Raw genomic sequence first — 18628 nt, 5'->3', positions numbered from 1 at the left:
GAGAACTGCTTTTCACTCTTAAACATACTCATCACCAAAACAGAAGATAATTTTACAAAATGGAAGAGTCAATAATGTATATCTTGTTGAGCCAAGAAGAGCTGAAGAACAAATACATTGCATCAGCTGGCTTGACAGGTGCTACAAATGGCATAAATCAGTACCTTTTAAGCTAGGCTAATTGTCAGGGCAAATGTTGTTGCAATTTAGCATGCATTTACATTTGGAAATGCTAATTCATCATCTGTTAAAGTGTATATTAACCAAAGCATCTTGAATATAAATCAGTAGGATTCTGAAGGGGATTCCATGCACCAACTAGTAAGTAAATAATGAACAGTTATCCCAGTGACTAATTAACCAAATTTCACTGTAAACTAAAACTTTAATGTATGTAGACCTTATGGCATGTTGATAAATTACCCTTCAAAGTGCTTCAGTGTTACTTGGCAAACTTGTTTAGCTAAAGTCCACTTAGCTTCCGTGACCGTCTCTCATTATTGCCAACTTCAACGGGGATGTTACATGCACTGTATCTAGCCACTACTAAAAAAAAATAAATAAATAATGCATAAATAACAAATATGTGAAAGGAAAAGTTAACTTTCACTTCCCTAATACTCTGCAAAAACTAGGTTTGTTTTCCCTAAGGCTGGAATTCAATTGAAGGTTTTGTTCAAATTAGCTACTAAAATTAGTACTTGACAACAATTAGCAATATCTCTTTCAGTACACTGAACTGTTGGCTGTATTCTCAGAATTGTTTCCAAAACCCAAAATAACTATCAGTCATGTACCAGTGAACTGTGCTGATACCATTCCAATGGATTTTTTTTTTTTTTTTTTTTTTTTTTAACTCTAGAGTACATATCTATTTCAGAAATTATAGAACTGCAAGAGTAAGTTGCAGTCTGGACAAGTCAGGTAAAAGGAAAATATCTATTTAATGGAAATAACACTTTTCCATCATGCCTCCCCTGTAAAAAAAAATAATAATAATAATAATTTTAATTATTTTTGGGGAGGGGGGTAGATTTTGGCTGCAATCACTCATACTAAAGAAGCTATAAACTTGAAATAAATCAAAATTTTGGATAACATTATCAGAAGGATTAAAGATTAAGAACTAGACACTCAGGGTTCAAAGTGGACTGAGAGCCCAACAAGAGGATTGATTCTATGTGCAGAAATAAGTCTCAACAGAAAGATGCCATAGGACATGGAGTTGGTTCTAAGCTTCTTATACAAGGTTTTAAATGTACTAGGATGTCATTTGACATTTAAAGGCTCCTGGCAATTGCTGATATGATAACTTTGAACAGGAGATGAGATTTCCTAGAATTCAGTAAGATTAAATTTAGGTTAAAGTTTCAGGTGCATACATAAGTACGACTGAAACATAATGAGCTGGTGCAGTGTGAATAGGTCCATTCATTTTATGGCCTGTATGCACTTAAATTAGATCCAACATTTTCTCATGGACATACTTCAGAATTTTCAAGTAATAAGGATACAACCGCAAACACTATTCGTAGGCTAGCACTGTCATATACACTACTAAGCTGAATAAAATAGAGTTCTATCAAACCTGTCTCTGTTGACTTGCATCTGCTAGTATTTACATGTCTATTTAATGGTTAATACAGTACACAAAAGCAAAGATATTCAGAAGAAAAAAAATGACATCCGGTTTATTACAGAGAGATACCGTTATTTATGTAGGCTCTTTTAGCTGATCCCTCTAATATGGGATGACAAACGGAGTTTGAGACTTACTGTATGCACACTCCTCAGTCTTATATGCCCTACATACTCAAACTAGTCTTCTGGCCAGCAATGAGCAACTGAGCACACATATACCCCCAGTGCCCTAATCTTCTTAGATCAAGCACGTAAATGGAGTGAGTGGCCCTTAACCTAGTTCCCTAACCACTATAAAATGCAGATAAGGCTCTCTAGAAGCAAGAACAGAGGACAACCATGGAAAACAGACCTAGCTACTGTACTGTACAGGCAAGATGCAGCTCTCTTCAAGCACTTGCCTAGATATTTAATTTCCACTCTTGGTGACTCAGGCAATGAACTCACCTCGCAAGATAGTTGTTCAGTCTTGCTGGATTCATAATCTGAGTGGGACTGCAGTGCGTCTCTGTCAAAAACACTCACCGAGATGTTTTCACAATGTTATTTAGAAGCAGCTTTCCTTTTGTACATGCCTGAACAATGCTGCAGCAACCTACTGGCACGTTTCTGTTAACTGGTGGCTTTCAGAGGTAATTACAGTATGAAACAGGCTGCCCTGGCTCCAAAGGTGAGCCAGTCAATTCTGAGAGGTCCTCTGGTAAGGGAGACATCCCTGCTGAAAACACCCTTGGGAACTCTGTCAATAATTTTACTCTGCTGTCTTGCGAAAGTATCATGTAATTTCCAACGTGCAAACACAGCTGCTATAGATAGCCTACCTGAGCTAATGGCCAGTCCACTGTGCAGCAAGTAATTTAACAAGAATCTGGATGTTAGACATTTTAAGAGTTGTGGCTCACATAGAAATGTAAAATTTCGTTCACTGAGCCAAATACACCTGTCTGGAGTCCTCTCTACTGTGGAGCAAGATGTCCTATCTTTGCAAAGAACATTATTTCTGCAAGTATGACATCTAGGCAGAAGCCAAACCATAAAACAAAGGAAGCTGGGTTTGGGTACAAGCCCAAACCTCTTGCATTATTAAAGCTGGCAAGAGAGGTAGGTTCCTTTGAGGGCAAACAGACTGTCTCAGCCAAGTTATAAGAACTGCTTTGGCCAGCACGAGTAATTATGATAACTTTGGTAGCACCTTGTCCAGTTTTTCCCGGTACCCTGAGAATTAGGGCTTACACAACAGTCCCATTTAAACCTTGAGAAGAGAGGCAGTCGTATTTAAAGCTGAAGATACATAACACAACTCTTAAGCGATTTAGTTTCATCCCATCACTCCTGGATTAAGACACTGGTATGCTAGTAACCCTCCATTTCAGCATCCTCTCAGAGCACATATGATATCAGAATCAGACCCAGGAGTCATTAAAGTAGGAAGTTCAAAGCAAGTAGCCTACAGAAGACTTAGTGAAAGGCAAGTATCAGTGCATGGAAAGGTAACACTGCAGGGAAGGAACAAGGACTGTGATTTGGCAGTTCTACCAGATTCTGAAATTAAAGCCTCAGGATTCAAGTTGCTATCTAATAAACCCCAAAAGCTCTGGAAAAGAAGGTACACTCTAGCAGGCATATGCTTCTGCTACCTAGTCCTGTCCCTTTTCTACCACTGGTTTCCCTGCCCCATTCTCCACTTGCCAGACTTTTCCTCTACCTCCCCAGCTCACTGATTATCAGTTCTCTGCCTAGTCACCTTCCTTTTTCACCTGCTCCTAGGCTCGGATGCCTGGAATGGATGCCAAGTCTTCTGGATTCCCAATCAAGCACACATTGCTTCTGTAAAGTCCATATGATTACCATCTAGGCCAAACGTGGAACGACTGCAGGTTTTCCTGTCAAGTCTGATTTAGTATAATTGGGTAAGATATTAAAAAGACTGATTAGATCTTCTACTTCATCCCAACAGTTCGCAAGACTGGCAGGAAGGAAAACTGTTCCTTACAATATTTATTTCATCAGCTATAGTTTTAAAATGTGTCAAAAGAAGGGGCTTCTAATAGAGAGTTGATTATAAAATATCTAAATGGAACTCGTTAGAAGTTTTCCCCAGATACTGAGCCTAATTTTTTTCCTTTTCTTATTTCCATCCTGTTGCATCTAAATGCAATAGAGATAACCCTCCGTGGAACATCAAGAGCAAATTACTCTTTGCTATTAACTACCAGCAAATATTTTCAGATAATTATTGTTGCCACAATAAACCATCCCTTAAGAGCCTAAAAACGTAGCGCTCTCTTGAAATCTTTGTCAGCTATAATCCTTGGCATCAATTTTTATAATTACTAGCAATTTCCTTTTATAAAAGTGATTTCGTACAGTCAAAATCTTCCCGTTTTACATGTGGAATATAATTTAGAGAAGATGTACACAAATTATGCTAGCAATAAAACACAATATATATTTCATTTGAAATGTAGCACGTTATCATCTACTATTCCTGCTGTTTTAACTATGTTAAACTTTTCAGATGCAAACAGTTTTAAAGAGCTTATAACCTGGCTGTAGAAAAAAAAAATGCTCCAGAGTAAAGCTTGGCAGTTACAAATGATCAATAATATACACTTTCAAAAGCCATGAATATTTGTAATAAATGAGAGCTGTTGGCCCACTGTGTCAAACGGTACATTTAAGTGTTCGTCCCACACATGTACTCACTTTGTGCTTCAAGAATCCCCATTGAAAACCACTGTCTTGGGCTATATCTACATAGTGCAAGGCAGTAGTCACACTCATAACAAAGTTTCCTTTGTACACCCTGGCTCCAGAAACACAAGAAACAGCCCCTGGTTCTGGTCTGAAAAATCATACTGAGATGCTCCATACAGAAACTCTACGCACAAATACACACCAAAATACGACTGTTAGGAGCACTTGACAATTTAATGTTATGGAGTTTACAGATGCCAAGTTCATCATACTTGATGAAATCTAATTAAACAAACGTAACTGCCGTTCTTACATTGATCTTGCTTCTTCACCAACTAAAAAAAAAAAGAGAGAGAGAATTGCTGAAGGGTTATGCCAAGAGAGTTAAAGGTAACCATTAACAAGTCTGCCAACAAGCACAGATGTGAAAGGAGTAGCACATAACCAGCAGACACTGTCTAAAAAGAAAAGCACTTCCTATTTGTGATCACAGATCTCACGCCACTTGGACAGCATAATAATTATTAACACTGAAATGAAAGGCGAGATGAGTATAGAGGAAGTCTGTAGGCAAAATCCAGGAGTATTATTTTAGCTCAACAATGCAAACCCCTAATAGCTCTACCGAGTGATCGATATTCAACAGAATCCTGACCACATATATGAAAGGTTAAAAGGGAGATTTAAAAATTCAAAGCAAGTCATACATTTTCTTTAAATCTGGCACATGCTAGCATATACTACACCATGTCCTCTTAAACATTTAAGACCTGCATAATATCAAACTGCCAACTATACCACAAAACGGTGTACAAGATTCCACGATTTCACTGTCCGTTTCAGCACTTGAAAAGCTCAGACGGTAAAATAGATTCACAGCAAAAAAATAAAATCTGCCCCAAATCCAGGAAGGAACAGTCACCCTCTAGCATCAACATTTATATAGGGTTGCAAAATAAAAATATAGCACACATTTTCTCATATGTTACCTTACTGAATATTTCCTAAACATGAATTGTGTAGTTCAGGGGTGGCCAACCTGTAGCACAGGTACCACCACAGGGGCAATCTGTGTGGCACACAGCAGATCAGGGAGGAAGCAGGATGCAGAGGTAGCAGATTGGACAGGGAGCACAGAGCAGGAAGCAGAACAGCAAACTGGGTAGGGGAAGGGGATTGCAGCGCTAGGAAAAGAGGGTGCATGGGTAATTTGGGGCACACCTGCCAAAAAGTTTGGCCCCCACTGATCTAGTTAAACGTTTCAAGTTTTATATAATCTATGCAAGGTTAAAATCATTAAAAATTCTAGCACTAAAATACAAGCTATTATTAAAAAAAGGACAAGCAGTAAGATATTAGCTGAAAATCTGGCTAATCTTTCCCCACCAGTATTCAGTAGTTTACACTGTTTCAAGTCACAGTGAACATTATGAAAACGTTTTTCCAAAGGTGCATGTTAGTGCACATAAAGGGAGCCTGTTTTTTTCCTTTTCTTTTTCTTTCCTTAACCTCCCTCCCCCAATATTTACTTCTATGTGGCACATTGTTTCTGGATATTTTCCAGTATTATGCATAAAGTATAAACAAGTCCTTTGCAAGTTCAGATGACTGATCTTATTTGATCTGCACTGTTTTAAGAAAATTAAGTTATGCCAGGAATTCTGGAGGTACCCAGCAACACAGATCTGTCTGAAATAAAGACCCCTATTATCACAAGGGCTCTATAGAAAGTCTCAGGCTATTTCCTCCTCTTCCCGCCAAGAAGCCAATTCTGTCTTTCCTCAAAACAGAACCTGCATGCATCTAGAACCTTTTTTCTTCCTATTAGCTGCACTCTAACTTGGGTTGCTAACTGGGAGTTTAGTACTAAGTCATGTAATAGCTATTGCTCAAGTCTGAACAACAACCCTGTTTGCATCTGTCTCAACTTCTGGCTATTTGCCTCCAGTCAAAAAAACAGCGTGTTGGGTTGTATTAAAAATGAAATATTCATTCCAATTAGTACACATGAATTACTGCACACAGCCCTCCAACCCATCCCCTGCAGCAACAGTAAGTTTAGATAAAGTTACCTCTGCAACTTTTGGAGGAACTCCATCACCAAGCACTTCTCTAATGAAGCACTGCTGGCTCATGTAACATGAGAGTCCACAGGTTCTCTTGAAAGCATCTTTCAGCCGCTTTAGTTCTACATCTGTAACTGTATTGAGAAAGAAAAAAAGAACAGTCATCACGGAGCATGGTCAGGAAGGTTTACTAGTCTTAATGTCATAGTTAAAAAGTCTTTTAATTTCAAACACACATTTATCTTCTCTTGCACTAAAAAAAAAAAAACCCAGCTGAATTAAAAGCAGTTTCTCTTATCTAACAGATCTGATTTTCCAGTAGTCTAATCTTCTAGAAAAAGGACAACAATTCACACAGAACAAAAGAGTTAATATCACTGATTACAATTATTCATTGAGCAAGTCTTTTCTGAACACAATATTTGTTACCAAGTGAAACACTATAATTATAAATGGTCATGCTAAAGGATAACAAGATGGTATTACGTGCAAATTTAGACCGAGTGTAAGCCAGGGACATGATCCGTAGTCGAGAGCTGCCAGAGTGATTGCACCAGCCAAGTATGATTCGTAGAAAGGGGGTCTTCATCTAACAAATAAAGTCTACTTTCATACTAAGTAAAAATAAGTTTTTGCAAGCCACTATTCATAGGATCATATCATAGGACAGAAGGTATTAAAAGACTGGAAACTAACCTAACAATGTTATGGGTAAACTTTAGTAGGAAAAATCTTCTTTTAATTCTTCCTACACAGTAACAACTACAAGTTGGATTTCCCACTGAAACTTTTTTATTACTATTTTTAAACCTAGCTACAATACATACCTTGCAAAGTTTATATTAAAGCATTTTATGTCCATTGGCCAAGACTCAGTGGGTCACGGCAAAATGGGAAAGAGACTCATGGAGTTGTACCTCTCATCACTTCCTGCAGCTTCCCAACAAAACTCTCCCCCTTTGGACAGTCTGAGCAGCAGCATCTCAAACCCTCTTCCATTTGAAGATTGTTACTACTCCGCATTAACTTAATAGAGAAGGAAAGAAATACAGCACCCCTCCATCCAAACATCTATCACTTAACAAGGACAACCATGACACTTGGATCTGGGATGATTTATCCCATCCTCTTTCTAAATCAAGAACGTCTCCTACAGCAGATTTTCAAACCCTGTTTACTACTACTGCAAATCTCTTTTCACCCAAGGTTGCACCCTAACTACTCTCCATTTACATTACACAATAAAAGAAACTAAAAGTTAACTGGAACCAGGATTCCCAGCCCTAGGCCGACAGTCAGATGGAGACAAATCTGTGGACCTACTCAGCATCACTACAGAGTTATCTATTACAATCCAGATCACGTATCAGATCCATGACACTGTAGAAGAGCCATTATCATAGTGAAACCAGAACAAAGCATACTGTACTTGACAGCTGCAGAAATTACTAGAATAGTTTCATCATTTTCATAATTAGATGCCTCAAAAATGTCTTCCCTCTTGAATCTATTAGTCAATAAGCCAACAAGTCAAGAGTAATATGAACAAATGATTTTGGTCAGTTTTTATGCTAAAATTCTACTAGAAGTCTAACCTTTTCCTCCAAAGTCCCCAATATTCTTCACTTCAAGTTGTCCCTTAATGGTTAAAATGATTCGTCAGAATTATGACAAGACTTTTTTTTTTCCCACTAAATTTAAAATGGGTCAAGATTTACAAGTCCCACATTCAGAGTAAGTAAAAAAAATCTACCTTTCATTAGCAATTATGATCTCGACTCCCCACTTTAAATGGGTTATAGGTTCAAGGCAAAGATGTTTAAATTCCCATAATATATTTTATGAGAAATATTTCAAAGACCTGAAATGCATTAGTGCTGCTATAAGATAGCTTGGGCATCAGGAGTTTGCTTGAGTTATTGCCACCACATATTATCACAGATAAAACAAATCCTGACATAGAATTAGTTGGACTCCTGGTAATGATATCATCTGGGGCATAACACATTTCAGTTTCAGACTTCTATATTATTTCTATCCATGTATTCATTCCAATACTTATTTTTTGACAAGGCATGTAGAAAGGCCTTGCTAAGACACCAAGTTGAAGTCTTCTCATCATTTATCTGGCCAATGGAAACAGGTCTCCAGAATAGCATCCAATCTCTCTGGAAGGAGTGGGATAAGATGCAAGATAAAGATTTTGTATAACTACTGATTTCCCAGGTCTCGCACTCTACTCTTCAACACATGTTAAACCTCATGCAGAGATCCTGGAACACGCAAGGGGTTACCATCCTCTGAAAGTTTCCTCTACTCTCCATACACAGGTCATAACCACCCCAATGCTCAGATCAGGAAGCTTTCCGTCTTCAGAGAACGGAGCTGGATTTGCTCACAAGAAAGAACAAACACAATTCACACTCCACATCCTGACCCACACTGCACAACTTGAAAAAAGCAACTTCTTTCAGATTCTTGTACAAAACTTCAAATGTTGCTTCTCCCAAAATACAACTTGGAAATTCAAGGGGGGAAAAAATACCACGTAAGTGTTTTTGTAGAATGAGTACAGTAAGTTATCTGGATCTTGGAAAATGGCTTCATGAAAGTATGATGCTTGAACGTGTCTATAGTAAGTCACCAGCACACCTTTGTAAAAAACATTTCTTTCACACAGTATACAGCAACTCTCTCAGTCCCGTATTTCCCCTCTTCCCTCCCACCCAACATACAATGATTCTATGCTAATTTCATAAATTAATCAAACGAAACAAAGGTTAAATAATAGTTTAAATAATATGACTAAAGTCTAAGTTACCAGACGCTATAGGTTTTACAAAGGGAAGACAACACACAAGGAACTTTTGGTAAAGCAATTACTACTTCAGCAACAGAAGCTTTAAAACTGTGTACTAACATCACATCGCTCTCCATGCCGTCATTAAATATATTCATTTAAGCTAAACAAGTCTTCACCTTTAGCTTCCTTAGAGAGAAGATGTATGCAACCAGTTTGTTCTGCTGACTTTTTTTAAAAATACAAGTCAACAGACCATTTTGCTGAAAGCAGCTCTTGTTTTGTATTACAGTAATATTGAATTACAACACAAGCCTTCATTTTCTGTGAAAGGAGGTTTACACCTAGAGCTGATTGCCTTGATTAGAATTTTAATTAAAATGGAAGTGTCAAAATTTTTCTGCAGGGTAAATATGAATTATTTATCACAGACGCGTCTCAACCCTCTCAGCGTAAATGTGCGTTTTTCCTGGTCTTGACTAGGAGCACAGCTTCTCACCCCGGGGGAAGAACGCTCAGTCCATCGACTTAAAACGTACCTGAAAAACATTAAAATCTTATTGCGTGGTCAGCTGCAGTCAAACCCATACGACCACACTTCACTCCATATTCCAATAGGAACACACTCTTTTAGCAGTGCAACTTAGTCTTGTGAGTAAGCCCAGTAAGGTAGCTATTTTTTTGGAGGGATGGAGGCAGGATTTGCTTTCCTCCTCCTATGCCAACAGTAATAATTATACAAAGAATGTTAGTGTAGTTTACCCTGAAGTTTCTTGCAACTGGGATTCCAAAAGTAGTCTCTCTCTCACTCCCATCTTTTTATTTATTTTTTAATAATAAAAGAAAGATCTCGGCCTGCTACTTGTGAATACCTTTGTTTTCCCTCTCCCTTCCCAGTCCATTAGCTTTCCTACACTGTGCTGCCAGGGGGTGAACCACTTCTCAATATACTGACAGTCGTGCACCTGCTGTAATAGCAGCTTGGGCAATTTAAGACCAGAACAGGATGGCGCAATTGCAGTCAGCTTCCAACTGCTATTACTAGAGCGTCCATTTACTGTAAAAGCACTGCCCAACAGAAACAGAGGCACATTCTTGCTGAGTTTTACTTTGACATGGTGTTCCTGCCTAGATTAGTAGGAAGTCCAAGCTTTCCAGGCCCAATTTAAACCTCCTTTTACTGTTCTAATGGAAAACTCTATTCACCTGCTAAATGAGCATTGACCATATATAGCACGCCAGACAATAAAGTGATTTTACTTGGCTTAGTACTTCCTTAGTCATAAGTACAGTACCTTCTCCTTTAAGAGATGTACATGCATTAATTATATTTGAAACAGTTTCTGATCCGGCCGCCTTCAACATAGCCCCCATCAGCATTGTACCTATATCTTATATAGCACCTTCCGCTATCAAAGTGCTTTAACAAGTTATGATTACATGGAAGCTACTATACATAACCAATGCAAACCTTGAGTGCACAGCAATATTTCCTGCCCTAAACTTCTCCATACTGAAGAATACTGAATTTAACTGAAACTGTGAAATAAGACAAGAGAGAAAACAACTGGAAACACTAAGAAATTTAAAAAGGGGGGGGAATAAAATGTTACATTAGGGAAAAGATACTCTAGGCTCTTAAACAGTCATTAACTCTGTTTTAGGGCACATCTTGACAAACACTGCACATCCTGAAAATGACACCTACCACCATCAAAACACCCATTCAGTACAATTTAGAGGTAGGCTGACTACTGAAGCATTAGTCTTTTTTTTTTCCCCCCCCAAACAGTGGAAGTCGCCCATCCATTAGCTGACAAGGTCTGACCTGCTTTTGTTTGTGAAACATGACAGCCAGACATGGCATGATGAAAGACAACTGATGTATAAATGCAAATGTAATTAATGCAAATAAGCATAAGCTGTATTTTAAATACAGAAAGTTTGGGGACAGTGATAAATAACCTCATCATCTTAAATATTATATAGAGTCGGTTGACTAAACTATTTCATAAGATATTAAAGATAAAGGTATTCCACAGGTAGGCAAGAAGATTCATGAAAGATCTTGTCCATTAAGGATATGACAACTGCATTCATCGATCTGCAAGATGTGCATTTGACAGATTCTTGAACAAAAATTCAAATGTTGCTTCTCCCACTGTTCAACTGAGTAGGATTCCAGGAGACACTGGAAGTGCAATTTGACATTTATAAAGAAAACTGAAGCAATAGTAAATAACAAAACAGAACTGTAACTAGTATAAGATGGGTAACAGCAGTGTGTTTAGCTTATAAATATATACCTAACTGAAGGCTAAAAGCCCATATGTAAAATGAGGAAGATCTGCCTCCTAAAAGGAACAGAGTTGCCCACCAGAGCCTCCACTCAAAACTCAGTGATAAATTTGACATCAGCCTATTAACATAATCAACAAGTTAAAAAGAAGTGCCTTTAAAATTGCCACACTTAAAGTAACTGGCACACCTGTAATGTGCTTTCATTTGAGACTCTCAGGAGGGGCTTACACAACAATTAACATAATTCACTCAGAGGCAGAAAGACTTGCTATCCTTTTGCAGATGCACACTGAAAAACGTAAGCTAGGCTAACACCTAAGTGTATACATTCTATTCGCTAGACCAGGATTGCTATATTCACCCTGAGGTCCTGACCCAGATGTGGACCACGGAGGCTCTTCTTGGGCTGGATCCATGAAGCCAACAGCAGCTCTGGTAGATCTAGGTCTGGGGCCAGCAGCATGGATGCAGCACTGTACCTAGACTCCTGGCAGCCCCAGGTGAACTTTTAGTATCAGGCCCCCCCTTCACCAGAGATAATAATAATTTTTAAATTACCACTTTCAGGCCCCCTTTCTGTCTGCGGCCACCTGGTTCTCCCATGCCTGTCACACCCTGCACGGATCAAAGGGTGAACGGCGGCACACGCTAGGCAACAGGGTGCCAAGAGAAGGAAGCAGCATAGGTCAGGGATCAAGTGGTAGCACAGGTCGTGGGGAAACTGGGAAGCAGTGGTGTGGGGGAGTGACACGTCAGGGAACCGGTCAACAGCGTGGCTGGGAGAGCAGGGCAAGCAAGGGCTATATCTGCATAGCTCTCATTTGTCCCTCCTGCCACCAACAGGGTCCAGGAACCCCAAATTCTGCAGCAGGCCATGCTCCCCTGGCCATGTCCCCAACTTCCAGCATCACACCAACGGGCTAGACAGAATGGGTCTACGGGCCAGATGCAACCCATGGGCCATATGTTTGACACCCCTGCCCTAGACCAACATTGCCTTTTGGGAAACAGTCCTCACTGGCTCAGGAGCCAATGCTTATCCTTAAATTTCAGTGGTCTCCCTAAATCTAGACGTTGTAAAGACAAAAACCAGTTCATTAAAAAATTTCTAATGTGCATGTGATTAAGTTGTATTACTTGATTGCCAACCTTTAAAATGTCCCCCCCACTCCCCGAGAGTTGTTTATATAGCCCTGGACTCACTCTATGTATGGTCTTCGGGTAAATTTTGAGGACTGGATTTCTCTAGATAACTGGCAAATTTTAAGGAAGGGGGAAAACAAACAAACAAAAAATCAAACCCCTGAGAATACCAATAGTTTAATTCTATTGGTAGCTTTACTCTACGTAGAGTTTTGTTTTCTATTACAGTGGTAGCATTTGCTTTTTTCAAATGCATCTTGGATGATTAAGTTGGAGATTAACATTTTCCATAAATTCAGAAAAATAAAGTGAAAACGCTTTCTGAAAACATGTAGAAATAAGTCAAGAAGAGATATCTCCTACTTTAAATGATCAGGGAAAATGTGAGGTACAAAACCTGTCATCTTTAGGGACTTCAGGCATATTGCACTCTTCTTTGATTCTACTCCACACAACCCATTGTTATAGAGCACACAAAAATTAAGATTCTGGAAGCAGGCCTGAGCACCTGAGTAAATCTGCTTAAGCCTAATGGTGTACTCTCAGCTCCCTTCACATTTCCCACATGATTCTGCTGACTTTCTTCTAGTCTTTAAACTCTAGGAAGGCCAGACCAGTCATAAGTGTATTGGCAATAATACACTAGCTCTTGAGAGGACCCATTGTACAATGCCTTTCAAAAATGCAGAATGCCTGCCATGAACACATTGCCACCCAAGTTCATCCTTTCTCGGGCTTTTCCTAAGACGCACGTTTTTCAGTCTTCTTGTGCTCACAGTTCCCTGGTTGTCTATTGCATCCCAGGAATAAGCACACCTTGAGGTTTACTGAAGACGTACACTTCACTCGTACTAAATTGGTTTTACTTTCAGTACTATAGAAAATCACGTTCATTTCACACTAATACATTAGATGCTTCATTTGGTTATTCTGCCCAATTTGCTGGCTCCCGTCAGAGCCAGTTGTGTATGATTCTTAACAGGAATGCTGCCATGGTTCAGAAAGCAGTCACATCCCATTATATCCGTCTACCTATCCACATAAGGACTTCTTTAATATTAAGAAGATTCAAGCCATCCAAAGTAATCATCTAGTCGTTTTCAGAAGTCTAGCTAATAAATATTGTGCATACGTTTTGTCCTCATTACTCTACATATAACCATCATGAACCACCATGATACAACTCCCATCTTAGGTTTTTCTGAAGCTTCAAGCCAAGGGGATGGGAGGAATCGGACAAAAACTGTTGGTTTGATGTCTGAGCAAAGCATGATCTTTGCAAGCTATTTTATACACGTTTTGCTTTCACCAAATTTTCACTTTCTTGAACTCTGTACATAGTACGTTTTAAACATCTTCAATTCAAGAGTACAGTCTTCTGATAAAACATTATGAAAATGTTGCACAACTCAATGTTTGCATGGTATTCAAATATACAAAAATAGCCTTCACCACGACGCATACCTCCACCAGAACACGGCTCAGCAACACAAGCAAATGAACTCAAAGTGAGGTGTGCTACTGCAGTGTCTTTGCACCCAGCTCTGCCATGAAAGAACTGGTATCTTCTATCCACCAGTAGGCATTTAAGATTGCTGCTCCAAAAGTGCCATTTAATTTCCATTTTTATACAATGTACAGCAATTATCTAACTTAAAAGTAGTTGATCCGAAATGCTTCCATGCGTCTTCCTTTCTAAGCATACATTTCATAAAGTCGTTGAATAAGTGAGTGTTACATTTTTATTCGCTAATTAAGGAATTGCTAGGACATTTCTGCTTTCATCAGAGATGGTCATCAAAATGTCAAACAGGATGACACCTTCTGGGCCACCAAATTATATTTTTTACTTCCAAGATTCTGGGTGGCATATTTACAAGTTTTTTTTGCTTTAACACTCTATGCCATTTTACAGGGTGTTTTGAGGGACACATGCACATTCATTATTGTGATTTCTGCTCTGTGCAGAATTGAGGGTCACCTTTAAATTGAAAGCTGTTAATGTACTACAAACTATGGGATGTGTTGGTAGAATCTACTTGATCAAAAGCAAAGACGGTTCCCGGTAAACAGGTGTAACCTTAAAGGAAAACCTGTTAAAATCTCTTCTAGAGATCCACAAAGAAGAGACTGTAATTGAAGTACCTTCAATTTTTGCTCACATTTTTACTCCCCTTTATGATAAGAGATATTCAACTGACTAATTTGCTTATTTAAATCATGTGTCTCTGAAGATCTGGTGAGAAAAACTCTATGCAATTACAACAAGGAACGTTCTGCTGCTGAATTAGCTTTAGACAATTGCAATCTGGCATGTTGCATCTTATTTTTCTAGACTATACATTTTTAGTAATTTGAAGGATAACATTATTTGGCATTGAACACCCCTTTCTCCTTCAGTCTCTAGAGGCACAAGCCTCCAGTCAGAAGGGTTCAATAATGGCGCATAAGCTAGTTAAGTCCTCAATGCTATTTTTTTTTTTTAAATAAAAAAAAGGAGTCCCAATTTTCCTTTTTTAAACAGATGAATACAATATTATCTAGATTAGTTATTCACTGTTCAGGACTTCTACAATCCTAAACAGAATTTAAAATATTCTCAGATCATTTTTCAAATGCTCCCCCTATGCCCACCATTAAGTTCCACGAGCATGCATAGTGCTCTACAGAATTAAATATTTTGCCCATCATGCTTCATGTACTGAGAATCTCAACATGAAACACTTGAAACTCACTGGAACATAAGAGTCCAGCTCCAGCTCTTATCAGCGTATTTGTCAAGGCAGCAAGACACAAATATTCAGGGACTGTACAAGTGACAGAATGATCAATTATTGCTGTTAGTATCACTCACACGTGAGTTCTTTGTGCCTCAGTTATCTATGTCTGTGCCAGAATGACAATTTGCATGCATGAACATAAGGAAACAAAACAAAAACAAAAAAAAGAGTATGATTTGTCCCATGCTGACTACATTAAGTAGTTTGTGGTGGGGGGTCTGTTTAACCTCCCACCACAACCAAATTTCCAAATCCTGGGGAGCCCTGTAGGTCAAATCACATAGCCCTGTGGACCAGATATTGCCTGGGGGCCAGGGGTTGAGCATGCCTGTCCTAAAGGAAAATACACCATAGACATTTGCCTAGCAAGTCACCATTACTAGATCACAGCAATAATTCAGTTACATCTGCTAAGTGTTGATACAAACTTAATGATGCATCCTGCAGTAACCTCAGGTCCATAGAGGCAAAATGTCCCTGCTAGCCCAATTCAAGTTAGGTATGCAACTACTGCTAATTGGAGCTGTGTATCCAAAACCTGACACTTAACACTAAAAAGTTAGACCTGGCATTGTTTAAAGGCATAATTCAAATCAGTAAGTTAAGTCAACGTAACTTTAAGAATTAGGTACCATATTTATTCAGCTGCACCTGGAACGCTATCTGTATAAAAAACCCCACAAAGCTGCTTCCAAGTAGCACTACTGAAATAAAATGCTATTTTTACAAAAGGTTAATGTCATAGATTCTATGCTATTATACTTGAGCAACTTCACTAATCCAAGCCTTCTTAATGCCACTTTTGCTGGCAGGTTGACAATAACTTAGAAGACAGTGTAGCGCTGTGCCCTCCTCTCTAAGGAATGCTTGCACTCCAGTCCTATGGAGTTTAATTAAGTTTAAGTGAAACCATGCAACCTCAGCTTAAATTGTATTGTGACTTACAGGAATTAACAGAGCTTCAGTCAGCCCAATTGTTGAGAGTATTTTTAGTCCAGTACTGTAATTTAAACTAAAGCTGCTTGTACTCGCTTCCAATTCTACAAGTTTTGAAATAGGTACGTATTACCTAAAGTACCTTCAAGAGTGATTACACAGTAAAATAAAATAACCTCATATCTCATCCCCTCCCTCATATTTCTTACCAAGATATCAAGCGTCTGTCTTCTTTTCAAGGTGACAAGCAGCCGGTTTGAACCTTCAGGTCAGACTACACAGGCCAGACTAACTAAAACCATATCCAGGCACCTATATAACTGTAACATAAAATGTCATAGGGGATGAACACCAACAAATTCCACTAATATGGAGCTCCAGCTGCTCAGCTGCTATTTAGTAACACCATTAGGAGTTCAGAGTCTAATTATAAGTCTAATGCACAGCTATAAAAATGTTATAGAATGAAATTTAAGATGCACTTTTTCCTCTCTCACCCTAAATTTATTTAAAACAGGTGCATAAACAAGGTTCCCGTGCTGAGCATTTACAACCTAAAGTACTAATCTCGGAAACCGCTGACACGTGCTTAAATTAAGAGAAGACGCATGGTTCCATAGAAGTCAACTGTACTACTCACTGGCTTCACGTTAACCACATACATAAAATGGTTGTAGTACTGAAGTCTATTCTGATGGGAGAAACAGTAATTTACTTATAAAACTTTTTAAATAACTATTTAATCCATTTTCTCTTTGTTTTAACAATATTTTCCTTAAACACTGAACAGCTGCATTTATCTAAACCAGTACTTCTCACCCAGGGTGCCATATGCAAGGGCCTTTTAAGGGTGCCCTGCAGTATTAGAACTGTTGAACGTGCTAAAACCTAAATGATTCACAAGATAAACCTAGAAATTTCAAACAGGAATCCACGGTATCAAAAACAATCTAATTTGCTGTGGTCTTTCTGACTGGTTTGCAACAGAAGAAATGCTCTATTATTGTTCCATAGTCAAAAAAAGCAAGCAAGCTAAGAGCTGGCATTTTCTAACAGTTCCCTTGAGTCTAACAAGGTATAGAATGACTGATCTAAACTAGGAAAAAAAAAGGTTTTTTGCTACTCATTTACATCAGTATTTGGCAGATTTTTAAACTACAGTTTAAACTTTAAAAAAAACAACTTTCTTCTTGTGCACTGTATCTAATTCCACTCCTTTTTCATCTTTTTCAAAAAACCTTAGGATAAACCAATTTCTCTTCAGAATGCAAGATTCAGCACAATTTTCTCTCCTGAAAGAGAAGCATCAGATCAAACAGCAAGGACCAATTTTGGCTCAAATCACATCCATGCAAGCCCAGCAACCTGGTTGCACAGCTCTCTCAGACCAAAGTTTGTCGCATGGTTTTCAAGTATTTCTTACTGTTATTTCTTCACCAATTATTAAAACTCAAACCATAAAAATCCAAAAGCATATAAGATAGAATATAATGTAATGTTTACAACAATTTCTAAGATAATCAACATTTTGCAACCCACACGGCACAGCAGGCTTCTTTTAAATGATTGGGTCCCACCTATTACACATGAATTTCAGAAGAAAATCATTTAATATATTAACAGCAGAAAACGGCATTCTCAGTTTTCATTCAACACCTGATCCTAGTAAAAGACACACTAAATTAATTTTTCCGGAATATAAATAGTGATAGCAACAAATTTCTTGAGAGTGTAATGGAAAGTCATGATATTTGTATACAGATGCCTGGAAGACTCCAAGGAACACACTAAGACAATGAAAGAGGCACAGATTTCTTTGTACTGTAGTTTATTGCTTTCCTAATGGGATATCAGATGTGCTAGGCACAATTTTATCCTAGGAAATCCTTAAGAAGCTGAGTGTTGAAAAGAAGCTAAGAGCTACCTCATAGGAAAGGTAATATGTTGATGGTTAAAGGAACTAGTTTCCCAGATATCAGTTTTCAGCTCTTCGATTTCTAGCATATAGATGCTATCATCCTGGATCACAGATGTTGGAAGCAAAGGGAAGTGTGCTGCTGATCAACTGTGAAACAGATTAGACTGTAGATGCAATTTCAAACCCACATGAACATTCAAAGTCTACTCAAAGTCTGGCAAATATCCAACTCTATATGATTTCAAGACTGTTTGCCAAAGCTGAATAGAGACAGCAGGAAGACAGAGCTTCTAATTTGCTATAAAAATTCCCTGTACATTAACTGAAACATGATAAACACAAAAAC

At 38.4% G+C, this 18628-nt stretch overlaps 1 protein-coding gene across 1 annotated transcript in view; it reads right to left on the bottom strand.

The window, feature by feature from the left end:
- USP32 (ubiquitin specific peptidase 32) overlaps positions 1–18628 on the bottom strand; it is a 131244-nt gene that overhangs the window by 94013 nt on the left and 18603 nt on the right. Inside the window, exons 2-3 of the mRNA XM_014522638.2 lie at positions 6891–6993; positions 6411–6538 (exon numbers count right to left, since the gene is read on the bottom strand). Coding sequence (XP_014378124.2) covers positions 6411–6538; positions 6891–6993 — 231 coding nt within the window. The remainder of the gene's footprint in view (positions 1–6410; positions 6539–6890; positions 6994–18628) is intronic.

Source organism: Alligator sinensis, unplaced genomic scaffold (assembly GCF_000455745.1).
Source record: "Alligator sinensis unplaced genomic scaffold, ASM45574v1 scaffold118_1, whole genome shotgun sequence".
NCBI classification, from domain to species: domain Eukaryota; kingdom Metazoa; phylum Chordata; order Crocodylia; family Alligatoridae; genus Alligator; species Alligator sinensis.
Note: the sequence above shows the minus strand (reverse complement) of the source record. Positions and strands in the feature narration are given on the sequence as shown.